The 27,098-nt window shown below is 35.9% G+C and overlaps 2 protein-coding genes across 2 annotated transcripts; one reads left to right on the top strand and one right to left on the bottom strand.

The window, feature by feature from the left end:
- Positions 1–425: 425 nt before the first annotated feature.
- On the top strand, positions 426–25,441 carry LOC135126802 (probable E3 ubiquitin-protein ligase HERC1). The gene is made up of 21 exons (XM_064052953.1): positions 426–527; positions 597–1,829; positions 6,040–6,714; positions 6,761–7,034; positions 7,163–7,469; positions 7,522–7,825; positions 7,876–8,347; positions 8,395–9,159; positions 9,407–11,124; positions 11,175–11,300; positions 11,447–11,618; positions 11,670–13,255; positions 13,302–13,428; positions 13,483–13,590; positions 13,801–15,255; positions 17,639–20,239; positions 23,983–24,282; positions 24,331–24,569; positions 24,617–24,858; positions 24,908–25,061; positions 25,124–25,441. Exons 2-21 carry the CDS (start codon positions 672–674, stop codon positions 25,328–25,330), a joined length of 12,990 nt encoding a protein of 4,329 aa, XP_063909023.1. The 5' UTR covers positions 426–527; positions 597–671; the 3' UTR covers positions 25,331–25,441.
- On the bottom strand, positions 25,438–26,902 carry LOC135126806 (alpha-tocopherol transfer protein-like). Its single transcript, XM_064052957.1, has 5 exons — positions 26,741–26,902; positions 26,535–26,694; positions 26,228–26,483; positions 26,067–26,177; positions 25,438–26,013 (listed from the first exon to the last, which is right to left on the bottom strand). The coding sequence occupies exons 1-5, from the start codon at positions 26,898–26,900 to the stop codon at positions 25,756–25,758; spliced, it is 945 nt and encodes a 314-aa protein (XP_063909027.1). The 5' UTR covers positions 26,901–26,902; the 3' UTR covers positions 25,438–25,755.
- Positions 26,903–27,098: the final 196 nt, after the last annotated feature.

Consider the following 27,098-nt stretch of genomic DNA (forward strand, 5'->3'; position numbering starts at 1 on the left):
CAAAGTTTACACGTCTGAAATTATTACAGTTTGACAAAATGATAATCCGACGTGAAGACTTTTTTGTTCCTTAATTCATAGAATGAAACGTTTAACAGTTTTTTTTTAATTCCATAATAATTCGAATAACTAAAAATTACTAAATTTTATGGTAAAATCTCAACTGATTTTAACATGTTAAAAATGTAAAATTTATGCACAAGTCACTTTAATACTTCGTTCGCAGAACACCTCAAGAAAATTGTTCTTTGTTGTACGAAGAACAGATAACTTTGTCGTGAACATTATAGGAACAAGTTGCATATTTTCAAAGAAAAGCAAATCTAAATATAGTTCAACCCTGGAGTCGAGTCCGGCCCTGAATTCATATTAGAACTTGGAACTTCCCGTGAAAACACAGTCGATATAGTAGATCTCATTACTGTTAGTTTGACATTTAAATATATTATGATAAGTGAATGTTTGATGTGACAATTATAGAAAAAACAAATAAATTTTTGTGTTGTCAGTAATTTTCTGTGAAGAAGGTGAGTTAATTCAAGTTGGCTTAAACTCCTGCATCGGCTCTTACTTTAACCTCAATTTTTTTATAATAGGCAATGTTGCCTCCTCAACAGCTGATTTTCATAACCAATTCAACACACTGAGTAAATCAGATTAAAATTTGTACAATGGACACCTTTTCTGCTAATATTGAATTAGAATGGATTGACCATACTAACACCAGTTGGTCAATAAAAGACTGTGATAGCATATCCAATAGAGATCTAGTGCAATCAATGTATGACTTGTTGATACAAAATAAGGAAGTACGCTTAATACCAACGACATTATCTTTATTTAACGACGTTCAGATACTCCCAAGTTTTCAATATGAGAGCGCGTCTAACGTGGAATTAAATCATTACATAGCAACTCTTCTAACATCCCAATTTGATTTGGCAAAAAATGTGTGCTCATCGAGCCAATTTGCTGTCGTTTTAAAGCAGAGGCTTTTAATATTGAGGCGAATTTTTTACGCTTTGACAATGAAGTATCACGATAAAGAAAAGAGCGACCAATCAGTAAACGAAAATAACAATTCAAATGCACTGTCTAGAGAAACACTTTCAGGCTCCCAAGCCCTCCTAGAAATTGGAGTTAAAACAGGCTTAAGTCTGTTATTCTCACTGCTAAGACAGAATTGGCAGGTTAGCGATATCCTCAAGGTTCCTTCATTGTGTAACTCAGTGCTTGAGACTTCATTCGAGCTATTACAAAAACTTCCCTCTTTATGTCTTTCCAATGACGTGCAACTTACAAATCTTGGTATCAGCAGCTTGGAACAAGTCTCAGATTTTCTCAAGGATTCAGTGTTGCATTCACCTAATGCTGATCCACAAGGAAGATTACTTTCATGTAAATTATTGCTGGCGCTTGCTTTGCAAAGAGGTTCTTTGAGGTACTTACTAGATTGGATTGAAATGGCTTTGGATGCTTCAAGCAAAGACGGTGAAGCCATTGCCGATTCTTTTTTTAAAAACGCGATCTTGCAGTTAGAAGGGGGCAAATACAAAATCAAATCAGATTTGTGGAAAAATCATGATAATATACAAGTCACTGTCTATGAGGCTGCCATTAATTTAATGGAGATATTAGCGAGTATGGCGATTGATTTTGGAGGAGTTTGTTCTGCTGTGGAGTCCACAAGCTCAGAATTCGAAGTTGGGGTGTATGAAAAGAGTGATGTTTATGTTTGGGGTAGCAATTCATCACATCAATTGGCAGAGGGAAATCAGGAGAAGATTCTGATGCCAGTGAAGTCAAAGATGTTCACCCAAGTACAGCAGGTAAGTTTGTATTATTGGCCATGGAACTGGCCCTATGTAACACTAATGTCATCTGATCTGCATTTTGTAATCAATTTTTGGAAATCAGCACATCCTGTATCAAATATTTACTTTTCAATTATTCTTTCTAATTCTAGAAAACCATGTCTAAAACTATAGATAACGTTTATTTGCTAATAATTAACAATTTTAAGATAATGGATTGTAACACTAAAGATAAGCACTGTATTAGTTTAAAGAAATCATGTTATGTGTGTAACTGATTCCCAAACACTAATAAAACAAAATTTATTAATTAGTTAAAAAGTAATTCTGATATGAAGTGGAAGAATAAATGTGAAATAATAGTACATAGTAATAAGGATTAGAGCGGTGGTAGAACAAGACACTGAAAAAAATAAAATTTGTATACATAAAAATAATAACAACATGTAAAAGAGCTTTTTCATATTAGTATCTTTATTTTTCACTGGTCAAAGGGATGTCGTCAATCATTTTTTTTTATAGAAGCAGATCATGTTCTATTTTTCAACTTAAGCAACTACATAATAAATGCTGAACAAAAAAATTGTGAAATTTAAGATTTTTAAACTTTCCAAATACTGATGGCGTTATTAAAAGTTAAGAAATTATACTTAACAGTCCCGAGGAAATTAGTTAATTTACACGTTCTCGACAGAAAATCAAGAAATCATTGAAGACCAATCGAAACGTTAAATTTTTCTTCCTAACCAACAAATTCCTATATCAGCTTCACCTCCATGCAGCCCGCGGTACATTCACAGCAGAGCAGTGCGCATGCTTACGACGTCCTTTTCTAATTAGTCTACTTATAGATCGATTCTGTAACTTGTTATGTTAATAACATTCTGTTATCACTATGTAAACACAGCTAACATTCTGTTGTTGCTATGTAATAACATATTTAACATAAATTGCAATTCGCTAAGCTTCTTTCTGTTATGTTAATAACATTATGTTATTAAAATACTCTGTAAAATAACAGAGACATTTGAGTCAATGTTATTAACATAATGCGGTTATTTTGAGGTTTATTAATTAATAAAATCACAAATTTGACGACTGAGGTGGCAAAAGAAGTAAAATGACAGAAGTGGATGATTTTCTACCCGTCTTCGGTTACTTACTATTAGAAGACGAAATTCAACGGTAGGTTTTTCATATCATAGTATTACTAAAAATATTACAATACATGTATTATATGAACAGAATGAGAATTCGGCTGAGAGAGCTTCGCGACAATCAAAATTCCTTTGAAAATTTAACAGAGACGGAATTTAGAGAGTCCTTTCATTTTAGCAAAAATATGACCCGTTTCTTGCTGGAGAGGTTGGAACCTCATTTGGGAAATCTACGTGCCAGTGGTATCCCGGGATACTTAAAAATTTTAGCCACATTGAACTCCTTGGGCCATGGCTCCATACCAACACTGCGTAGGAATGTCTTCTTCTGTTGCCATGAGTCAACCATCGGTTAGCAGGGTCATGACTTAAATTTGTCACCTAATTAGTGAAATTTTAATGCCTGTCTGGATCTAGTTCCGAACGACAGCAGAAGCGATAACAATATCTACTAAGCAAAAATTTTATGAAAAAACACATTTTCGTGGTGTATTTGTTTGACAGTGACAGATGATGAAAGTGGTGTCATTACTTCGAAAAATAACATTTTCGGACAAATGACACATCTGTTATTTAGGTACTAACATAACGGTTTACAGAATACGACATTTGTTGTTTTATGTTAACGTCCTGATAACATAGCAATTTTAATAACAGAAATTTAAAATAACATAATGTTAACTGATTGTTACAGAATCGACCTATTAGTCTACCTTGCAAGAATTTATTAAGTACAAGTAGGCACATAACTTCTGAAGTATAATTCATTCTGAAACTTTCTAGGTACTGGCAGTTGCCAAACTTATACTTATAATTACTAAGTACATATAAGTATAATTTGTCAAATGTTACTTGCCATAATGACTGTCTTTGAAAAAATTGACATTGACAATTCTATTTTATGACGTTTAGTACATTTTTTTACATATATTAAAAAAAAAAACTGGACAAGATGAGTAAATTAGGTTCTCATAGTTCATTGAAAATAATAAGACGTTCATGTCATTGTCATTTGTCCAGTTTTTTTTTATAAAATAGTACTTCTTGCTCGTTTACTTAAAAATCTGTGGTTGGAAGACTTTCATTAATTCAGATCTTGTTCTTCACACGAGAACCATTTTCTTTCTGCTGTTTGAATTTTCTAGGAGCTTGCGTAAAATTCTGTTTTGACTTGAGAGAGTTGCAGGGTTGGAAAAAAATTGGTTTAAAAAAAAATCAAAAATCAATGATTTTTTTTAAATCACGATTTTTTGTTTTTTTTATTTTTCTTGGATTTTTTTGTTTTTTTTTGTTTTTTGATTTTTCTTTGATATTTTTTAGTTTTTCGGTTACCCAAAATAATTCAAACTTTAAAAGTAGTAAGAAAAAATCAAAAGTTGTGTGTTAAGTTTGCACTTTTAATTATTTTTATTCAGTTTTTAAAAGCTTCAGATTTTATTTAGTTGTTGTAATTTTCATTAGTCGATAATATTTCTTGGTCAGTATCTCGAGTTCTCTAAGCTAAAAACAGTGGTGAAAACCGCGCTTCGAAATTTCCGTCAATAACAGATATTGATTTTTAAAGATATGTGATGATTTTTTTTTATTGCTCTTGCATTACGTAGCCAAGTTGTGGACAGGTTATATGTAAATTTTCATAACTGTAAGTGTGTTATTATGCGTTGAAAATTCCATACGTCAAACGTAGGGATTTGAAAATAACGTGCGACGATCCTCGATATTGTTTTGTCTGTGGTATTCCTTACAGACTTTGGTTGACTTATTTTTCGAGATTAGGATCCACATTTTTTTATTAAAAAAAAAACTTATTGCGCTCTCGATATAAATAAAATTAAGACGAATCTGTTTTGGTGAGCTATTAGTATTGAAAAGCGATAGTTCTGGCTCAAACCAACTTCATCTATATACGACCCATGGCTGTGCACAGGCTAAAGAAGACTCACACCTTTATATTTATTATTATCACTGTTCACTACCGATTGAAGTGACAATGATAAAGCAGCGGCAAGTGTTAATTAACATGATGGAAGTTTAAATGGGAAACTAATTTCTTGAAAAACATGACATTTCTAAACAAATTTTGTTCTTTACAAATTGTGGTAACTTTTTTTATTACATATAGGTACCTAACTGTGACAATTAATGACAAATAATTTTAAGTACAAATTTTATTGTGTTGAGTTGAAAATCAGAACATCTTCACGTTAAAAAATAATTCAAAGTACGATAGTAGATTATTTCAGTTTTTCTTTAATAAAGTTCGTAGACCATATTTTAAAAAGTATTAGAGTAACAAATTTTCTACGGTTCACGCTTGAATTGATTCATTCGTTTATAGTTGAATGAACTCTATTTCATTCCAATTGCGCTAACTTTTGCACAAAATTTTCAAGATTGATGTTAGCGAATTTCCGACATCCATGACATTTTCCAGTAGTATATGTACTTAATTTATTTTTTATACAGATAATAGTTTTGAAATGATTTCATCGAACTGTTTGAATGGTAACAGGTGTAAACCTATGGTAATTAAAATTCATATTTTATACATAAACACAAGAGTTGGTAACACGCTTATCGCCTTATGATTACAATCCACATCGCATGCTCAGTTTATTCTAAATTTAAAATTGTTAACAATTAGTAAATGTAAAGATAACATAATTAGATAGATAACAAAAATAGTTGTCTGGAAACACTATAAGAATATACCCTGGCTTTCCTTTTTGCGTTTCCTACCTAGACCTGATTCTCATTTGTTTTTGGATGAAGTGATAGATAACGGGTAGCCGTGGGGTGACAACTGTATTTTGAGAATTATTTTTATACTGTTGTAGAATTTTTTTTGTAGCATTTGTGAGACAAAAATTTATACTGCATTGTACACTACATGATTTTATTTATGGTTAGAGCGTTTTGTTATTGAAGTGTACCAATCGCAAAAACACTTATTTTATACTATGTAGGTTATGTTTAAAGAGGAAAGTAGATGACTCAAGTTTCTAGTACGCGTTCTCGTACTCTCAGATTTCTCACATTTCATGTTTAACTTCATCCTTTCGTCGTAGGTTGAAGCTGGTCAATATTGCACCTTCGCTATCCACTGGGATGGCTCAGTAAGCGCGTGCGGCAAAGGAAGTTACGGCCGTTTAGGCTTGGGTGAGTCCTCCAATCAGAGCTTCCCCAAACGCATCCTTCTTGACTCCGTCGTCAAAAAATTATCGAGCTCCAAAGGCAGCGACGGCCACACTCTTGCCCTTGCCGAAAACGGCATAGTGTACAGTTGGGGCGACGGTGACTACGGCAAACTGGGGCACGGTAACTGCGCCACCCATAAGCAGCCTGAACGTGTCTGCGGTCCTTTTATGGGAAAAACTATAAAATACATCAATGCAGGGTATCGGCATAGCGCTGCTGTGACCGACGATGGAAAACTGTACACATGGGGTGAAGGCGACCATGGTCGGTTGGGACACGGGGATAGTAATGGTCGGTATATTCCCACACAAGTGGCCGGGCTGTCAGATGTGGGGTCTGTGGCCTGTGGTAGTTCGCACACACTAGTCGTGTCCAGAGATGGAAAGACGGTGTGGTCTTTTGGGTCAGGGGAACACGGAAAATTGGGAACTGGGGATTTAGGAAAAGTCTACAGACCACAAGTTATCGAAGCTTTGCAGAGTCTAACCATACAGAAAGTGTGTGCTGGAACGTCGTTCTCAATGGCTCTGACGGCATCCGGAGAAGTGAGTGTTCATCACATCAAGAATTTTTAAACGGGGATTGTTGTAGGTTTATACTTGGGGAAGTGGAGCGATTTTGGGACACGGATCGGCTGATGCGTTGTATTATCTGCCGTTGTTTGTGGAGAACTTGGCGCCTCATAGAATTATTGATATCTCGGCTGGCGATAATCATTGTTTAGCGTTGACTAATGAGTATGAGGTGTTTGCTTGGGGGACTAACAGTATGGGTCAGTGCGGACAAGGTCATACTTGTAGCCCTATCACAACTCCAATGAAAGTTATTGGACTGGAGGGAGTTAATATTCGACAGATTAGTGCAGGTGCATTTTAGTGGGAGTTGGAGAGATGCAAATATTTATTCTACAAGCCACTTGAAAGTCAATTTCTTATTTGCATCCCTCACTTTTGTTGCCACCTTATATACATTCTATAAAAATCTCGATTTCAGGCACTTCGCATTCTATAGCATGGACGTCCATTCCAGCTGAAAATCAGCACATGACAAAACACAAACCATTTTGTTTAGATCTACACGAAAAAACTTTCGAGTTACTAAAAAAATTTTTAGAAAAATATACAGTAACTTTTACATACGATACGCCTCCATCTCCTTTTAAAACAGCGACAGAACATCATCGTTTTGTTTTGTTAAGTTTAAAACTTCTTTGTACACATTTAAGTTTGTGCATGAATGGAAATTTGAGCGATAATATTTTGAACAAACACACGAAACAATTACGGACGATCTTATTCAGGTTTGTTTGTTTTTTTTTTTGTGGGCACACTTATCTAAGACAGTTAGTGCAGGTTGGTTGATATTAAGACTCCTACAGAAATTCATGCAACTGTGATTGAACTGATAAATGTGGGAGCATCATTGCTTCTTCCGCAATTACCAGAACGTGTTGAGTTCCTTCATGAACATTTGTCAAAAGACGAAAATTTGTCCCAAGGACAACAAATGTTATTAAATATCGTCTTGAGTAGTTTGGAAGATCCGGCACATATTGCAACATTACTCCGAGAAACTACTAGTCAAGAAAAAAGGCAAAAGTTATTTTTAATCGAAACCTTAATGTATACGCTTCTGCAATCGTTCAGTAAAATTACTGTATGTATAAAGGATTCAATATCATTACCATAAAACTAAACTATTTTTAGGAAGATTCACTTGACAGTATTAAAACGTATATGGAAGAAAAACCGAACAACGAGTGGAGAAATGACGAAAATCCAAGGACTACTCATTTGCAAAAGCTGTTAAGTTCATTACAGAATCATCTTTTGGCTCACATTATAGTCAAAGTAAAACACTCAAAGAATAACAGTTCGAACGCGTTCGAAATTTTAAACACTCATCTTAACCAACTTTTTCCGTTAATAATAAAAGTCTTGAACAAATCGGCGGAAATCCTAGAAAAACATCCGCCGAGTTTGGAGTTGCTTTATAACGTTCTTTTAGATTCCGTAGCCGGTTCGATGTTCCTTAAACTGTTGACTTCTCTTCTTCTCATGCCAGTTAGTTTCGTTAGAAATCTTCTGCCAGAACTCCTAAATATCTTGGCACCGTTGGACCGCTTCAATAAACTCTTGCCAGTAGATATAATGAATGATCTAAGTACGGTTTCGTCAAGTAAGTCACATCACTTAACTAACTAAGTACTAATACAATTTTCACAGGGTCGGAAACACCCACTTTAGCTCAGCTCGCTGATCAGTCGTGGATATGGATGGTCGATTTACAAAGAACCTGTTCTCTGTTAATTGGTCAATGTTTGGGTGGTGTTTTATTGGGAGAACGCTTCACTTTGGAAGAAATGTTTTGTCGGCATTGGATTAACACGGAATTGTTTTCTTGTGGCATAGTCAACGAAGACGTTGACGTTCAGACTGTTATAGATATGTCACATACCGCATCCTTGAACCTTCAAGACGCTTTAGTTATCAGTTTAGAAAATTTGAATCCCACTGTACAAAACTATTGTAAAATGGCGTTTAAATTACCGTATCAGTATGATGAAGCTTGTGCTGTCGAAACGAATTTATTTGAGGATACTGATTTTTATCAACCCGCAATGGAAAATTATCAGTTCGAGTTGTGGGATAGCGATGGGAAACTTGCGGATACGGTTGTGCAGTGTTTTCTCATTACTTTGTTGAAACAAACCGGCTTAATAAAGGAGTCTCCCAAACATCCCGCTTTTAAGGAAGTTTACAAGTATACATTTAAGTTGAGACAGAAGTTAATCAGTACTATTTGTTGTTACAATTACGAAAATGCTGAGAAAAACCAGGTTGCTGAGGAGAAGGAGAAGGAACAAAATGAGAAAACTAGCGATTTATCGGGATTCGATGCAGACGAGGCGGAAGATGAAGAACAGCGATTTACAAACGCTTGCCGACAAATACTACAGAGGTGCTTGTTTCTCCTAATTTTCGTTAAAGGTAAGTTGATGTATTATAAGTGTATTGCTTTCGTTTTAAAATCCATTATTGTGGAGTAGAGAAACATCTTCAGTCTTATTTTTTTATGGCAAAAATTTTGTCAAAGAAAAAGTAATAATATAACTTACACCAAAATACCAATATGAAAAATTTACTAATGGAGAGCCGTATGGTTATTTTATTAACAAATTACTAACAGCGGCAACATTCTGATTACAATTTGTCTTTACATCCGTTAATTTCGCAGGCGTGGAACTTGATTTCTCTGATGGAAGTAGCTCAGACGAAGAAATCGATGCCGACAAGCCTTACACAACTTTTTACAGGGAGAGCCACAACAATCATATTCCTAAAGAATTCACAAAAATATGTTCCCTTTGTTTGAGTTTCGTTTGCAACGAACCAGCCGAAAAAGTGCCATTTATTTCACACGGGACCAGCAAAAATAGCTGGTGTACCGACCCCGTGATCTTCTACAAGGCTCTCATAGCTCAGAAGAATCGAGCTCGAAGCAGACTCGACAGTCTAGAATACTTGCACAAATTAATAACTGAAAAGAAACCGTCACCTACAGTTTCAAATATTGTTCATCCACAATTACTTTCTGGTTACTTTGGTTTTTGTAATTTTAAATCTGAAGACTTTCCCACCTATTTACGACATTACTTAGACCATATTCAAGCGTCACCTTTAAAACTGCAGCAGGAAATTCGAGTTAACATGCATAAAATTTATGACTTTTTGATTAAGTCGCTGCAGCAACAAATTGGTGGAAGTTACGAAAACAGGCAATTATTACTAACAACACTCTTTACTCTAACCGCGAAATACGAACCCGTTGATTTGAATTTTCTCATCTCAAACAACTTGTTGTCTTCATTGATGTTGTTAAATGATGATGACGTAAATAAGACTGACATTCTTAATATTTCTGTGACAAGACTGATACGAATTCTTGCCCTATGTGCGTGCGTACATTCGAAGAAAATCCAACTCGATACTTTACAAAATATTATTGATAAGTTACACGAACAGTTCACTGCGACAGTTGAAAGTCGCGATGAGATTACCGGAGCTAGTTTATTTTCACTCTGTGATAAAAACTTCGGAGATTTTTTGTTGTTTTTACGAATAATTTCGTCAAGTAAGTTAATAAAAGTGTTAATGGCTTCTAAAAAATGGATATATGCGTTGTTGTCGGTTCTGGATACTTGTGACTTAAGTCTGACGTATGCGATTCAACTGAAGCTTATTAGGCCGAAGATGCTGGTTCTTCAAATATTGCAGAATATTTTGCCTTCATTGCAATCGAAGTGGATGCCGGCTGATTTGAAAAAATACGTTGTTAATAAGTTGTTTTCTCAAATGGGTAAAGAACTATGGAAAGAAAGTACTAATGAATCTTTCTCCGAGCGTGTTGTTGATTCGAATGACTTAAAACAAAACGACTTTATCGACAAAGAAGAAGATGAAAATATACCAGTACACGACATGGGTTTTGATATGGATAAGTGTTACAACTGCGTGATCGAAAGTAACTTGACACTTGTTCATGGTTCTGGTGGACGCGGTTACGGTCTAGGATTGCAAGCCATACGCTCTGGTTGTTACCAGTGGAAAATCCTAATTGTGAAAGAAAATCGCGGCAATGAAGGTACTTGCATTGGAGTTTCTAAATATCCTGTGAAGGATTTTAGCCACAGGTCCACTAGTGATATGTGGTTGTATAGAGCTTATAGTGGCAGTCTTTATCACTGTGGTGAAAGAGATACAAGTTTCCAGTGCTACACGCAAGGTGACTATATTACTGTTGTTTTGGACATGGATGCCAAAACGCTAAGTTTTGGTAAAAATGGAGAAGAACCGAGAGTTGCGTTCGAAAATATTGATGCTCCAGAATTGTATCCATGTGTCATGTTTTACAGTACAAATCCTGGCGAAAAAGTGAAGATCACAGACATGAAGGTGGGTTGTTCTGATTGTTTGGTTTGTACTTGGCATGGTCATAGTTACAGGTTCATAGTACGCAAAGAGATTTGTTACCTGGAGAACCCAATTTAGCTCCTTTACCTGCTGTTTTAACAGAAGGATATATCAGTTTAATAAGAAAACTTCATACGTCTAATATTTGGACAAGTGAGGTAGGTAACTTTAGTATTTTAAATTTTATCACCGTCGGTTTGGTTGCCTTATATTTTAATCACTGTTATTAAATTTGAATAAACAGTTGTTAAAATATAAACCAATCAGTGAGACATAAATAAAATTGAATCATACAAATTCTTAGGTGAACACTGCGATTATCGATCGATTGAATTGCATCGAAGACTTATTTGCGAAAATTAAAGTACATAACTGCGACTTTTTGGAAAGAGAAGAAGCCGTTAACAATCGCGAAATTTCCTTTAAAATCAACGAACTTTGTATGAGAGTGTGGCCGGCTTTAGTTATTATCGGAGGTAATATAATTTCTCCATAAAATTTTGTTTTCCAATTTTGAATATTCGTAGGTTTTGATCGAGGTCTAAAAATCGGCGGTTATTGTACCCACAAAGGCACAGGTCGCAAAGCAATTATTTTAGGAATACTGAAAAAAGGAATAACCACTGTTAACGTTCAGTGGGAATCAGATGGAAGTGTTGCCGACGTCGCTATTTCAAACCTAGAGTACCTAGAAACTCCCCCGTTTAACAACAATAAATTTAGCGGACTAACCCCAGGTCTTCTTTTGCAAGTAGCAAGACTTACCGGTGTAACCGATGAACTTCCTTTCCCGGCCTGCAACTTAACTCGACAAGAAGAAGATTTACTAACTGAAGAAAACCACAGTCGCAAATCGGATAATCTGCGATCGAATTCCGATTCGTTTATACATACTCAGTATTCCAGTACGAATCGACAGCAAGGACCACGAACAATTGATTCGCTCACAGATGAAATGGTGACCACCATTTTAGGAGAAGGTAAAAGAATAAGTGTTGAAAAGATAGTCGGTACGCAAAGCGAAGCAAACCTTTCGGAAGTCAACGATAAAAACAGTCAAGCTAAAAACTCCGAAATCAAACTTCTGGAGAAAAAACTTCTTGAGTTGGAGAGCAATTGCTTACAGATCGCGTTCCTTCAGTTTGCTGCGTTAAAAGCACTTGGAATTTTCCTAACTTCGAATTTATTCGCCGAACTGTTTTTGATTGACAACCACGTGAAAGACTTTTCTAGAGACGAAAAGACTCTAAAGCAGATTATGTTGGCACTTGTTGAAAAAAGTATCCAGCAGTGTAAACTGCGAAATGTAATTACTGCAGCAGAATTCGAACGCGTCGAAAGTGTTTTACACTTGAATTTCGTTAAAGCCACAGCTAGTGACAACGTTGCTAAAATTGCTTCTTCTGAAGAAATATGTGAAGCAACAGCCGCTGCTATTCCTGAAGAATCAACCTCGCAAGGTGCCGCAGCCGCCTCGAAACCACTTCTAGCGTTTAATCGATCATCGCCATCTTCTGTAGTTTTGCAAAAACTTGCTGCGTATCCTAAACAAGCAAGTACTAGTACTAGAACTGTGCAGTGCGACGGCAGTGCACACATTTTCGGGTCAGAATTGCTGCCATACATTGATCCCGACGAAGCTGCAAATAGAAGACCATACCCTCCTATCGCTACTCACTTGTTAGAAATGGGCTTCCGACTACCCCATATAATGACTGCCATCAGAGAAACTAAATGTACGGGAGAGTTCAATGCTCAAACTGTCAATATGTTGGCCGTGTGGATGTTAGAACATCCGTATACCGAGCCTAGCAGCGAGGAAAATTCCGCCGGACAGTCGTCAAGAAGGCCCGTAAATATCCGGCAGTTTCAGGAGTTTTTTAGACAAAGGACTGTCGATTGTTGTGACACTGAACGAATAGAAAGGCGATATACTCATACTCCGTTAAGTTTGAGACGTGAACACTCTTTCGACGAACAGTTCAGTATTTTTGCGACGCCCCGAATTCCAGTGAGGTGGACACAGAGGCAACAAATCCAAGAAGAAATACAGCAGATTACTGGACGCGAAAGCGCTACTTCGCCAAGCGATATAATTTCTAGTTTTGTGGATGTAAGTTGTACAAAGTTATGAGAGCTTTAAACATTCTTTGGTTTAGATTCAACGGTCGTGTGCCATCTGTCCATATTGTGATCATTTATCTCCTAATATTAGAGCGCACGTGGAGTACCACCATCCTGGTTGTGGAATTCCTTGGTCATCAAGCATTTGTGGAAGCATTACGGGTAACTTAATATTTTGATATAAGTATTTTTTTAATAAGGAAAAGTGGATTTCAGGTAATTTGTACATTTTGTGTGCAAAATGTCAGCGGAAATATATTCATAAGAATCTCAATGAAAATCATCTGCAAGCGCAAGCTCCAGATATTATCTTTGACGAGCATGGTAATTATGCACTAAAAATTAAGTAGTAATTAAATAAAATGAAACACTAATTTCACAGCAAATTTTTGTGAGACATAACTCTCGTTTTTTTCAAGTTTTTAATATTGTACGATTATTTTAACGCACAGATCTATTAAGTAATAATTTAATATATAATTCACAAAGTTTTAAAACTAAAAATACGGAATCTACACGTATTCCTTTTTTTAGATGGAACTGAAACCGATATCCAATCAATGAAATTCGTGATGCCCTCGTGTGAAGACATATCCCAAATAAAATCCTACCTAGGCTTTAACGAGAATGAATTCAATCTCGAAACAATTCCCTTCTCTCATTTAGACCCCCTGGGCACATCATCTGTCCCAAAAGTGAATAAAGAAACTGAAAATAGAAACGATACAGACACCCGATTTATTGGTAAACAAGCACAAGCTCTACGCACTTCTTACGATAGAATTCAAGCTCTGAAACACCTAACAGCATCCATACATATAATGCTGTCCAGATCCATCGTTCTTAACGTCTTGTCTTTACTGTCTATGAGTACAAACCCTGTCACGTTAATGAACCGTCTAGAAATGATTGGTCTATCCGACATAAGAAAAGTCGTACGATTAATGACCCTAACGGCAATGAATCGAGTTGAAATAGTCGATATCCAGAATTCCGACGACTTTCCGAATTATCAGTTGTCTAATGATTTCACGCGTTTAGCAAGTCATTTATCACCGGAAGCTAATTCTTGTTTAAATCACTTGAGTGTGAGTATCGCCGCTTTGGCTCAGAATGACGTGAAATCATCAAACTTGGTAGTGAATCTTTGCACTAAGGATTTAATCATGTCAGCGATAGGTGTCTCAGTGCCCAAACCCGCATTTGCAGTGACTCAAGCGCTAGTCAACATTTTGTCAACACATGGAGGTTGTTCCTTGTTAGATTTACCAAAAGAAGAAGTTCCTTCAAGCCCTTTGAACGATCCAGCATGTTTGGAACCTCTGACTTTAGTCAACGCGTTAGCTGCATATGTAATGTCATGTCGTGTCGATCCAGAAAATCGCGAATGGGCTTCAGAGCAGCTCTTCAAAGCTATAGCTAGCAAAGTACAAATGTTGTCAGGAGCAAATTCCGAACCGGTTAATTTTGCTGATCTTACGAATCTATTACCGAAAGCCAACGCGGAATACTTCGACGGACATGACAACAGAATTTCTACGTTGGCTTGGCATGAGAAGAAAAGTCGACTTGCTTCAGCTGGTTACGACGGAACTGTTAGATTGTGGGTGTTTGAATCTAAAACGCAATTATCGCTAGATTCCACGCTAGTGTTTCACATGTCGAGAGATATTTTCGGGAACGAGCTACAGGGTAAATTAATCGGACATCTTAAATGGTCTCCATCTGGTGATTATGTTGCCGCTGCTATGGATAACGTTATCAACATATGGCCATTGAAGCAGTCGGAATTGATTGGGAGCTACGAAGATTGGTTCATTGAAGATGTGAAGGAATTTATCACTGCTTTAACGTGGCCTAAGGTGAAGTCGAATACAAGTGAAAAGGATTATTTGCTTGTTGGCAAGATTGATGGTTCTGTGAGTATGGTTGTCATCAGTGGAGGGGCTAGACAAGTGGAAACGCTCATCAACTGCTCGCTGAATTGTGGTAAGCATAACTGATTTTTGTAGAACATCTTGTCTTAAATTTATTTTGAAAATAAAAAATATATATTGTATAGTAAATTTTGGCGCAGTCTTCAAGGATCTCCTGGTTTTTATTTGATTGTTTCTAAGAGTGTGGGACAAAAAATCTGCACAAGTTTCAAACTAGCATAACTTTATTATTAAATGGAGAATTAAAAATGTGACTGTTAACATTTATAACACCAACTTTAAAGAACACAATCTGCACCATATCTACTTGCTTCGCGAATTTTTGTTCTAACACAGCATATTAAATTCGTGGTAGTTGATATTTTTGTCTACCAGATTTTCAGCATTTAATTCTGTATGTTTGGAGGCTTCCCACCCAATTTCACACAAATTCTTCTTTGGATTTCTCAAAAAGCGTTCAGTTGGTCGCAGTTAATACTACTAATAATAATAATACACGTCTTTATTTCAGATACATATACAGTACCTCTTGGAGGCGAAGTTTAGCTTATAGCTTACGCTTCACTTCTGACAAAAATAACCTACAGTTTACACTACATAAATATAAGAGAAATTCTAAGAAATGAATAATTATAACAGAAAAGGAAAATGATGAGATAAAAAACAATTATAGATTTAAAGAAGCTTACATGAAAAACAACCACATGATTCATTAATAAGAGTGTAAGATAATCAAATAAGTAACTTAATAGTTTAAGAATTGTTTCTTTTTAAATAAGTTGGAAAATACATATTTCTTAAATCGGGCAAAGGAAAGATTCTTAATGTTACGGTCTACAGCATTATATATCATTATATAACAGCATTGTAACTAAAACAGCGTTTAAATTTTTTGACAAATCGTATTTTCTGATATTCGATATAAAGCGACAACATAAATTTTGGATCTTCTGCATTCTACTTTTATGTATGCAATACAAACAAGGGTGATAAACAGTAATGACGTAAAATAAAACCGAGAAAATTAATGATTCCGTTAATTTTTTTTTTAATTTTGAAGTTTTGGAGAAACTTGGAAGCATATAATATTTTAACCTTAAGTAGACCGATTTAAGTAAGTAAGAAATATGTCACTTAAAATGTAAATCATAATCAAAGTGAAATGCCTAATATTCGAGCAAAATCAGTCCAATTTAAGACGTTACCAATAAGTTTGACTGTTACTACATTTTTGATCCTTTATTTGAATTACCACGTAGTATCTTTTTTTGAATTTGTTTTGAATCTGTCTCAATCAGGCTTGTGGGAACTGTAACTATATTAGGTGAAAAGTTAGTGACATTGTTTTCAATATTTAAATTATTTTTAGTCGCAAATACTTCATCAATATTTACCGTTCTATCTGGTGTCGGTGTTGGCGGAGTATTTTTTGACTTTACAAAAATTGCTCGTTGTTCAGTTTCTTCTAAATCATTTGCAGTGTGTATATCATCATTAACATAAAGCTTATTTCCTTTAATACATATAAGCATTCAGTTTCTTTTGTTTAGCCAAACTAAGATGGGCTCTTAAAATTTTGTATTCCTTAATTTCATCCGTGGTTAAATTGTTATTTATAATATAAATCCTCGAGCCTTTCAAATTTTTGCGATCTTGGAGTACTTCATATTTTTTAATACGCGAGATAAATTCAATAATTACCGGTCTTTTGTTTTGGTTTTTCCTAATAAGTAGATATTATTTAGGTCAGAAATGCCAATTTGAATCTGTAGAAACTCCTTTAATTTCTCACATACAAAAGATGCTAGTTCCGGTGAGGGTAAGCGTTCATTTGTTACTTCCAATCCAAAGATGATATATATATATATATATATTTTTGTTTGCTTTTTCTAGATACTTAATTTTATTTTTTAAGTACTCGTTTTCTCTTAATAACTGGTGACTTACGTTGGACAATGTACTAGATTCGGCCTGTCCATTTTGTGATTTAGATCTTCACGTCATTTACGAACACTTTTGTCCTTGAGAATAAACTCAATATTTAACTCATTATATGCAGTAATAACGTTTTCTGCGTATTAATGCAGAAAAATTCCTTAATTTTTACTTAAGTTCCAATTTTTGTTTTTCTAAATATTTGGAAGCTGATGTTCGCTTTGAAAGTATGACTTTATGACTCCCTTAATATGTTACTAACATACTTTTTAAGGCTTCTCTCTTCTTCTAGGTCATTTTTTTTGTAAGAGTAACTAGCGATAACAATTTTGTCCGGATTTTTGGTCCCCACACCCTTATTAATATTTTCTTCAGTAGAATAAAATGCTTTTAAAAAGTGCTGTTTCTCAAATTACTAGAAATTGCATTATACAATATATGCCGTAGTAATTTGTCACTAACCTTAAATTAATTATTAAGTAATTAATTATTTCTTATAGCCGTGGTCCAGGTTGACTGGAACAACGAAATCCAACCGTTCGCAATAGGCTATCTCGATGGCACGCTAAAACTAGGCTGGATCCACCAAAATAGCAACATCGTGACTGTCAAAGTACACGAAAGTGGCATAACAAGTTTGGAATGGGATCCCAGAGGCACTATTCTTGCTACAATCTCCACAGATCTTACGTGCAAGCTATGGCGTGAAGAAGAGGGCAAACTAATCTTGCTCCACACGTTAATCCAACCTTATGAACCAGTGAGTCTAAAGTGGTCACCATTGATAGGTGAACACAAAGCAGCGCTTTTACTCGCCATTGGCACTTCCTACGGAACAGTGTGTACATGGCGTCTACCCGACAGCGACTACGAAGACGCCATCCCAGAATTAATGATGCATGTTCAAGGTCATGCATGTAATGCTGTAACATCTTTATCTATACACGGCAATGGGTTGCTGCTAGGTAGTGGTTGTCCCAACGGAATATTAAACATTTGGTCACTGCATGACGGAAGTTTAGTTCAGACAGTTGTCGGTAGTGGCGGCATCAATCACAACGGTTTGTTTTGGTGTAGTTCTGATTGTCTTGCAGTGGCATTTCTGCGATCGAAAGCCGTCTGTCTGATCCAATATGGCGACAACAACTTGTCAAAGTACGTGTCTTTAACAACTGCACGGTGTGCTCTTATGAAGAGAGGTATTAAAGGATTGAAGACCGCTCCATTTTTCAAAACGTTGATTTTGTATTTACCGAAAATCATCAGTGATCAGTACAATGTGGAAAAACTACCCGTCCAAACCGGCACTCAGTTAGCTCATTCCACGTATCTTAGAAGTCTTTCGTCTCTCGCTATATTGCTAGAACTCGATAACGTCATCTGCTACAAACTGAAACCGTTCAATAACCAAGACGACTCAGAAGTGATACCAGAGATGCAGTGGTTACAAACATTCAGTCTCGGGGCGCAGATTGCCGATAGTTTAATAAAACGCACGAATCTCTCTGACAGAGTCATCAGTCAATCTCAGGTACTCGACGAGACGGTGAAACCTTCAGCAATACAAAATTGCTTCTGGACTGCCCAGCAAGACGAGCAAATCATGCAGTGGGTATCGCAGAGACCGCAAGATTGGCAAATCGGAGGTAAATGTAAGGCATACATGTGGGGTTCCGACCGCCATGGACAGCTAGCAGAGTTGGGTTACAGTGCTTCGGTACCCGCCCAAGTCGAATCTTTCTCGATAGCCCGTAAAATCGTCTGTGGCCAAAACTGTACCTTCGTCATTCAATCAAACGGCACAGTTTTGGCTTGTGGTGAAGGCAGCTACGGCCGACTAGGTCAAGGCAATTCCGACGACTTGCACTCATTAAGTGTCATCTCAAGCCTACAAGGTTTTGTGATCACGGATTTAGCAACATCTGTGGGTTCAGATGGGCACAGTCTAGCGTTAGCTGAAAGCGGAGAGGTGTTTTCGTGGGGCGACGGTGACTACGGAAAATTGGGACACGGCAATCCTGACAGACAGAGACGGCCTAGGCAAATCGAAGCCTTGCAAAACGAACAGGTTGTCCAGGTTGCTTGTGGGTTTAAACATAGTGCTGTGGTCACAATAGACGGAAAGTTGTTCACTTTTGGAAATGGGGATTTCGGAAAACTCGGACTCGGTTCGACCGCTAATAAGAAATTGCCAGAGAGAGTGATAGCGTTAGATGGTTATAAAATAGGGCAAGTGGCTTGTGGATTAAATCATACGGCATGTGTGTCCACAGATGGCATGACTGTGTGGACTTTCGGCGAAGGCGACTATGGAAAACTCGGCCTAGGTTACGCAACGATGAAACTAATCCCTCATAAAGTGGAAACTGTATGCAACATCGGCATCAAAAAAGTGGGTTGTGGAACCCATTTAACCGTGTTTTTGAGCAAAGATGGGAAAGTGTACGTCTGTGGGATCGATCGTGTACCGTGGCAGACCTTGTTAAGAGAACGCTCGGACTATAAACCCCAACTCATGACTTCTTTGATTGATCACGCTGTTGAAGATTTCGCTATTGGTACCGAACACGTATTATTTTTAACTTCCTGCGGAAAAGTTTTTGGTTGGGGAATGAACAGCGAAGGCCAGCTTGGTTTGCCTCACGTTTCTTTAGTACGTGAACCGGAAATTATAACTGAGTTGTCGGATAAAGGAATTCAACAGATTTCGACCGGCCGAACACATAGTGCTGCTTGGAGTGCCCCGCTTTTGCCTCAGAGAATACCCGGAGTGACCAGATCTTTGACTTTTGGGTTACCAACAAAAGTGCCAGCACAATTCGAACATTTAATAGGACTTCCACTTACATCGATTCAAGCGAGACTGAAATTTTTGCACAACTTTTCCGATAAGTTGTATTCCTGTTGGACATTCATGCCACTGAGTTGTCAGCAGAGTGATATGCAACTGCCACCACTTGAAGGATTGATTTCACCAAGATTGAGACCGCTTCTAGCTTCCAGGGTTTACACACTACCGTTCGTGAGGTGTATAGGCAAGACTATGGTTCAAGGGAAGAACTACGGCCCACAGATTATCGTAAAGAGAATAAATCAAGAAGGTAAGTTAAAAGTAGAGATTGAATTGAGGAAACATATGAGTATTATTTATACAATCCTGTATGCCTTGTATGTCAAAAAATGAAAAATGAACACGTCATATTTCTGAATATCGTAGCACGTAAAGAGAAACAAAACAGCTGATTTTTTTCAATAATCTCACATTTTTGGAGCAGCTGTTTGGACGTTTCATTAGTTTGATACAGTTCGTTAAATATGATACAGTGTTTTAATATTTTATTATTTATTTATTTATGGATATTATGTTTATTCAGACTTATTTTTTCGGATATCCCCTAAATAAGACTACATCATTTTAAAATAATAACTAATACAGGGTGACTCAAAAAAATTAATGAATGAGTCAATTTATTTTATTGATTAAATCAGGAACTGTAAAACCGAATGCTTTGAAATCTTGTAGACGTTTTAGAGTTATTGTAAGCTTGGTAAATTTTTAATCAACACGTATCTGTTTATCCTCCCCAAAATATTGATGACGTCATCTCAGAATTTTGCCGAATAAATCTTACCGAAAATGTGCAAAATATAATGAGTCTAAAGTATATTTACGGAGACGAGTCACCGCCTCAAAACAAACACATTTGCGTGATCATCACGTCTCGATTAAAAGGAAGTTCAGGTAGGTGGACTTCACGGAAATTCATCTTGCAGTTTCAGATTTTTCAGTGACATTAAATATTTGTTACTTATTATGTCGTCAACGGATTCTACAGAAGAGACTGTTGAAATGCACTAGGAGGCCTATAAGTTGTGCCGGGAAAAATATATACTCCTAATTAAATATTTATAAAACAGAGATGCAATTAAATCCCAATGCACTAATCGCAGATATTGCGTTGTGTGCTGGGATTAGTAAAAGATCCGTCTATCGGATTATAAAAGAGTATCAAGAAAATCATGCATTAATATCGCTCAAAAGAACGAAAGAAAGACCAACACTCTTAAGTAAAATTGACGATTGAAATCATAGTTTGGAGAAGGAAGTATTTACGAACCATTTAATTTTTGAGGGAAGAGAACAGAAAGATACATTTTTTAGATGAGACATGCATAAACCCTGACCACACAAAGAGCAAGGTGTGGATAGACCAGACCGTAAAGTCAGCTAAGCAAGCATTTCTCTCTGGGTTATCTACAGGCCTCAGAAATCATGCACGAAAGGGAAAGCGTATGATTATAACTCATATAGGCAGTGAAGCTGGATTTGTTGGTGATGGCCTATTGGTGTTCGAATAAAAAAAAAGCGGCGACTGTCATGAAGAAATGAATGCAAAAGTATTTGAAAACCGGTTTGCAAAAGTTTTTCTGCAGTTGGAAGATCAAGCCGTAATCGTTATAGATAATGCGGCCTACCACTCCCGCAAATTAGGAAAGAACCCTACGGCAGCCTGGAAAAAACAGGACATGAAAGACTGACTAGGTAATAAAATCATCGAGTACAGAAATGGCTCGTTAAAGGCTGAATTACTACAAATAGCCAAAGAACACAAAGCGGCTATAAACATTTACGCCGTAGACGAAATGGCAAAATCACAAAACAAATTAGTAGTCGGACTTCCACTGTACCATTGTGAGCTCAATGAGAGTTGAACAACATTATTGAAGTAGCGGTAGAGCCATTAGTTATTAGTTTAAATTCTAGCAGTGAAAGTGATTTAGAATTTTACTCCGATTTAGAATTTTAGAATGAACCAAATTTGTTTCATTTTGTTGTTTTAAGTTTTATTTAGTTCACAACTAGTCCGCAATTTTAATATTGCATAAGTTGAATTAATATTTATACATTGTTTATGTTATTTAATTATGTTGTTTTTTTATTGTTTTCTTTTATACTGCTATACAGGTTGTTTTTTTCCTTCGTATTTTGTTTATCTACTTTGCAGCTAGTTTTATTTTAGTATTAAATAAGTTGATTTTAATTTATGTTTATTTATTCACTTTGCAATTAGTTTTTATTTTTTTATATTACAACATTTCAAATTTATATTTTATTTTACTATGGTTTATTTTGTTTTTATTGCATTTAACACTATATTTAAATATCGATTAATTTTATCATGGCTATGCTTTTACGGAAGGGGCACTCATAGGTTGAACGGAGCATCGGTCGATTCACGTGATGTTGTTTTGACGCGGTGACTCGTCTCCGTGAATATACTATATACTCGTAATTTATGGTAGCATTAATATTTTTCAGAATTGCATATACAAGGTGACTCAAGAAATTAATGATTTAATTGATATATTTTCGAAAAGTTGGGCATACATACATTTGCAAGGTATAATAACGTTATATTACCAACACGGGATACAAGTCTTGATGGCGCAGGGGATTTCTAGGGGAACGGCGGTCGTGCGTTCGATGCCGAACTTGGCCCTTTCTTTTTTTTCCGCTTGCATGTTGATGTTGATGATGTCATCACAAATTTTTCATTGGTCAAATCAAGAACGAGTCACCCCATTTTCTCGAAAATGTGAGAATACGCACGGCTTTATATAACAACTAGCTGACCCGGCGAACGTTGTTTTGCCATATAAATTATTTCTAGTGAATATTTTGGTAGTTAAATAAAAAATTAAATTAAAATAAATAAATTATAATTAAATTAAATTATAAATTATACATAAAAATTTATCGTACAACAATGATTATATTCAACACCCATCTTGCAACCCTATTGCGCATCTGTGGATGAAAGTAAATATACTAATATCGTTATTAAAAAATGGGGGTTGGTGGTATAAGGGTGAAAATTTAGGGTTATATGTATTTTTGATGCCAAATCTTAAAAAAATAAAATAAAAACTTTTGTCCAAAAAATAAACTAAACATTTTTTGGGTGGGCCACCCTTATCACTTAGGGGTGTAAAATAGTTTACGGCCTATTCTCAGAACTACCGAATATACACAAAAAAATTCATAAACATCGGTCAAGCCGTTTCGGAGGAGTTTGGTTACAAACACTGTGACACGAGAATTGTATATGTTAGATGATGAAATAAGAATTACAGTATTCAGAACATTTTGTTCGATTGTGGTTTAATTAATAATTTTAGTCCTCTATTTTGAGAAGAGAAACTCTTCAAATCAAACTAATTTCTACGTGACATTCTGTCGATGTTTGAACATAAATAAACACTTGACCTTCAGATTGCGATTACCTAGTGCTGAAAGACATTTTATCCCGTTAGTTGTTTGATTTAAATATATTGTACATTGCCCTACTTGGGAGCGCAAATTCCAAGAATTTAAAAATTTTTTACTTGTGCCGCTGGTTTTTACTTCACAGGGGTTATAACAAAACGAAAATCGGAAAATCAAATTTTGTCATTTTTTAATGACCTGTGAGATTATACTTCAAGGGCGAGGGAAGTTCTGTGGAAATAACCTTCGACCAATTTTTTTAAACATTATGCTTTATGACATACGAAACCTGTTTTTGTTTTTAATTAACATTCGTTCTGCTGCTTGTCTAATGCATTCGTAACAATATAATAAAATAATACAAAAAGTTTCTGTTTCACACCATGAAAATTATGTTACTACAAATAAATAATTATAAGTTTCCGATTAAAATTTCCGTAATGAAAAAGATGTTTCTAACTTAAAAAAAATGTAAAGCCAAGAGGCATTAAAATGACGTATAAAACGTTCCGTATGTACAAATGCAGGCAGTTATTTTCAGTGTTGTGTTCTCTAGACATCACTAAAAATTTTCAGGGCGCAAGTGTAAGCCTATATTTATCCAAGTTGCTAAACAAGTGGTGGACATTAAACCGCAAGATTTAAGACTGCCTTCCCGAGCGTGGAAGGTAAAATTGGTAGGGGAGGGTGCCGACGATGCTGGTGGAGTTTTCGACGATACCATAACAGAAATGTGCCAAGAAATTACTTCAGGGGCTGTATCATTGCTAGTACCTACTCCCAATGCTGTGAATGAGGAGGGATTCAACAGAGATAGATATCTACTAAATCCACAACTAAACACTCCCCAGCATATCTCTTGGTTTAAATTTTTAGGTATTTAAGTGTACCTTGTAAAGTTGCGGATATTAAATGCCATTTTAGGTATACTATTCGGTGTCGCAATTCGAACTAGAAAACCGCTAGCTATACCATTAGCACCCATGATGTGGAAGTTAATCGTTGGTGAACTCGTGACTATTGAAGATTTAGAAGAAGTAGATTGTATGTATGTGCAAAGTTTGCGCAGTATTAGGGATATTCACTTATCTGGTGTCGCTGAAGAGAACTTCCACGATGTTATACCTTTGGAGTGTTTTGAAGGCACTAGTTGTACTGGAAAGGTATTATCTATTTTTTATTTGTTTCTATCATTCACTATTTTTTTAAGATCCTACCAATCGTTCATGGTGGTCGTAGTATACCCCTAACTTTCCATAACAGAGCCCAATATTTTGAACAAGCCATTAAATTTAGGTTACAAGAGTTTGATTTACAAGTCGCTTGTATTCGGGAGGGTATGGCGGGTATTGTACCCGTGCCATTGCTATCTTTAATGACAGCAGATTACCTGGAACAGTTAGTGTGTGGAATGTCGCATATATCAATTCCAATATTGAAGAAAATTATCAGGTAGGATTTCAACGTACAATTTCATTTTTTTAATTATCGATTGACTTAGGTATCGCGAGTTGGATGAAAATCATCAACTTGTTCAATGGTTGTGGAACATTTTAGAGAATTTTACCGATGCTGAAAGAGTCTTATTTATGCGATTTGTTTCTGGACGTTCTAGGCTACCGGCAAACTTGGCCGATTTGTCACAGAGATTTCAGGTAAGCTACACATTCGTTCCGTAACTGCGTCCAAAAAATTGTCTTTATACGCTTTACTTTAGGTCATGAAAGTTGACAAGGCAGTCAATGGATTACCAACTGCACAGACTTGCTTCTTTCAGTTACGATTGCCTCCTTACACGTCACAAGAAATAATGGCAGAAAGGTTACGTTACGCTATAAACAATTGCCGGTCAATTGATATGGACAACTACATGTTGGCAAGGAACACGGATCAAGGGATTGTTTCAGATGACGAATATTTATAAAAGGCTGAATCTTTAGTTAATATTTTGTTTGAACAAAAGAGATAAGTAAGATTTAAGTTACGCAACGTCGATTTTGTTTTTGTATGTGTAAAAATACATCTTTCAAACATGTTCTATAGTTTAATAAAAACCCTGTAACAATTAACAATACCTAATTAACTCAAGGTGAACGAGGCCCAAAATAGTTTAAGACAGCATTAATGACGTACCACTAAACTACAACAAAAATCTTTTACCTGTCATCCCATTACACAAGACAACGAGTAAAGAAATGAAATTGTGGAAGTACATAATAGAATGGAAAGTAATTATACCGTCGGTGAAGCAAACATGTGTTGTTCACGGCATGCTTAATTATTATGTTAAGCATCACAATGCCTTTCGTTGATTAATTCGTCATAGAATAATCTGCGATATCCGTCAACTTAATCAATATTTAACGATCTAAAAGAACCTTGCATTCCAAAAAGTTGTTTTCCGTTCTGATTTTCGATAGGTCTTCTCGATTCGTCAACTTTCCACCGCGACTGATCGGCAAAGTATTCTTTTAGAGCAATTACTTTCTTGATCCATTCATTTTTCATATCTTTTAGTTTTCCTATATTTCCACCATATTCCACTGGTAATACGTCTCTGGGAATGTAATCATACAATGTTTCGGAATTAGGAAGGTGAAAGTGTATCTGAAAAAACAACAATTAGCGAATTTCTCACAAGATTATTGTAGAACAGTTACCACAGAAGCAACTTCGCTTTTCATAAATGGTTTGAGTATAGCCAAACACCTGTCCAAGAAGGGTGGGATGTTAAGTACGTGAATCTGTTTCAGTTTGATGGGGTGAGCTTCCTAAAATTGTCATAAAAAAAATACAAACAAAACTAATGCGAAAACGGTACCTGGGTATACAACATGTACTTTTTCAATACCGGTAATACAATTTTGGTGAGATGTTTCAAAGAAAAACCTTCCATATCAAAGATAGGAATTTCTCCACTGTGAAACTCTGTTTCCGTCACTATTCTGGTATCAGCAATCATAAAAAATGTTTTTAAAGAATCCACAAAATTATATCTATCGGGATCCGGATCTGCCAGCCGGTATATAAACACCTTATAGTTTTCTTTTGTTGGTGATGGTAGTGGTACTAGGTCACTGAAACTTTCAAGTAAAATAACAATAATAAAAAAATAAATAAAAACAAACATTATCTTGAACACTTCTTGAATATTAGGGTCTGTGGGATCGCGGTTTCCGAATATTTCAGGAGCTTGTGAACGAATCGTAAAAAATAAATCAATCAAATGTTTGGTTTGCTCTAGGCTATAGTTACAAGTGTGCAAAAATCTCAAGAGCAATAAATCACCTGAAAAATAACATAAATACTAATACGTGTAAAACTGATCAGTTACCGATATTTTGAGGAAGATGGGGTTGCTTTGAGAGCCACTCTTTGATTTTTTCGATGTCTTCATTATGATTTTTCAGAAGCTGTGGAGCCATTGATTTTCTAACAATCACTGAATTGTTTGCTGTGTGAAGTGCTGTCTCTTCTAGCGAGAGAGGATACATAAAGTGGTTATACTTGTATGCATTGCCCCACTTTCCCATCAGAAACTTTCTATAGGTTTTAAAGCAATTATGGGTTAAAATACACCATTGCATGTTAGAATAAATATCGTTTTACGCATCAATGGGGCTAAAAAAATTACACTGTGTGTGTTTTTTTTTTTAATACTGTATTTAATAATTCATATTAAAGTAAAAACT

Source organism: Zophobas morio, unplaced genomic scaffold (assembly GCF_036711695.1).
Source record: "Zophobas morio isolate AGI-343-1 ecotype UQ-CSIRO unplaced genomic scaffold, CSIRO_AGI_Zmor_V1 ptg000011l, whole genome shotgun sequence".
NCBI classification, from domain to species: Eukaryota; Metazoa; Arthropoda; class Insecta; order Coleoptera; family Tenebrionidae; genus Zophobas; species Zophobas morio.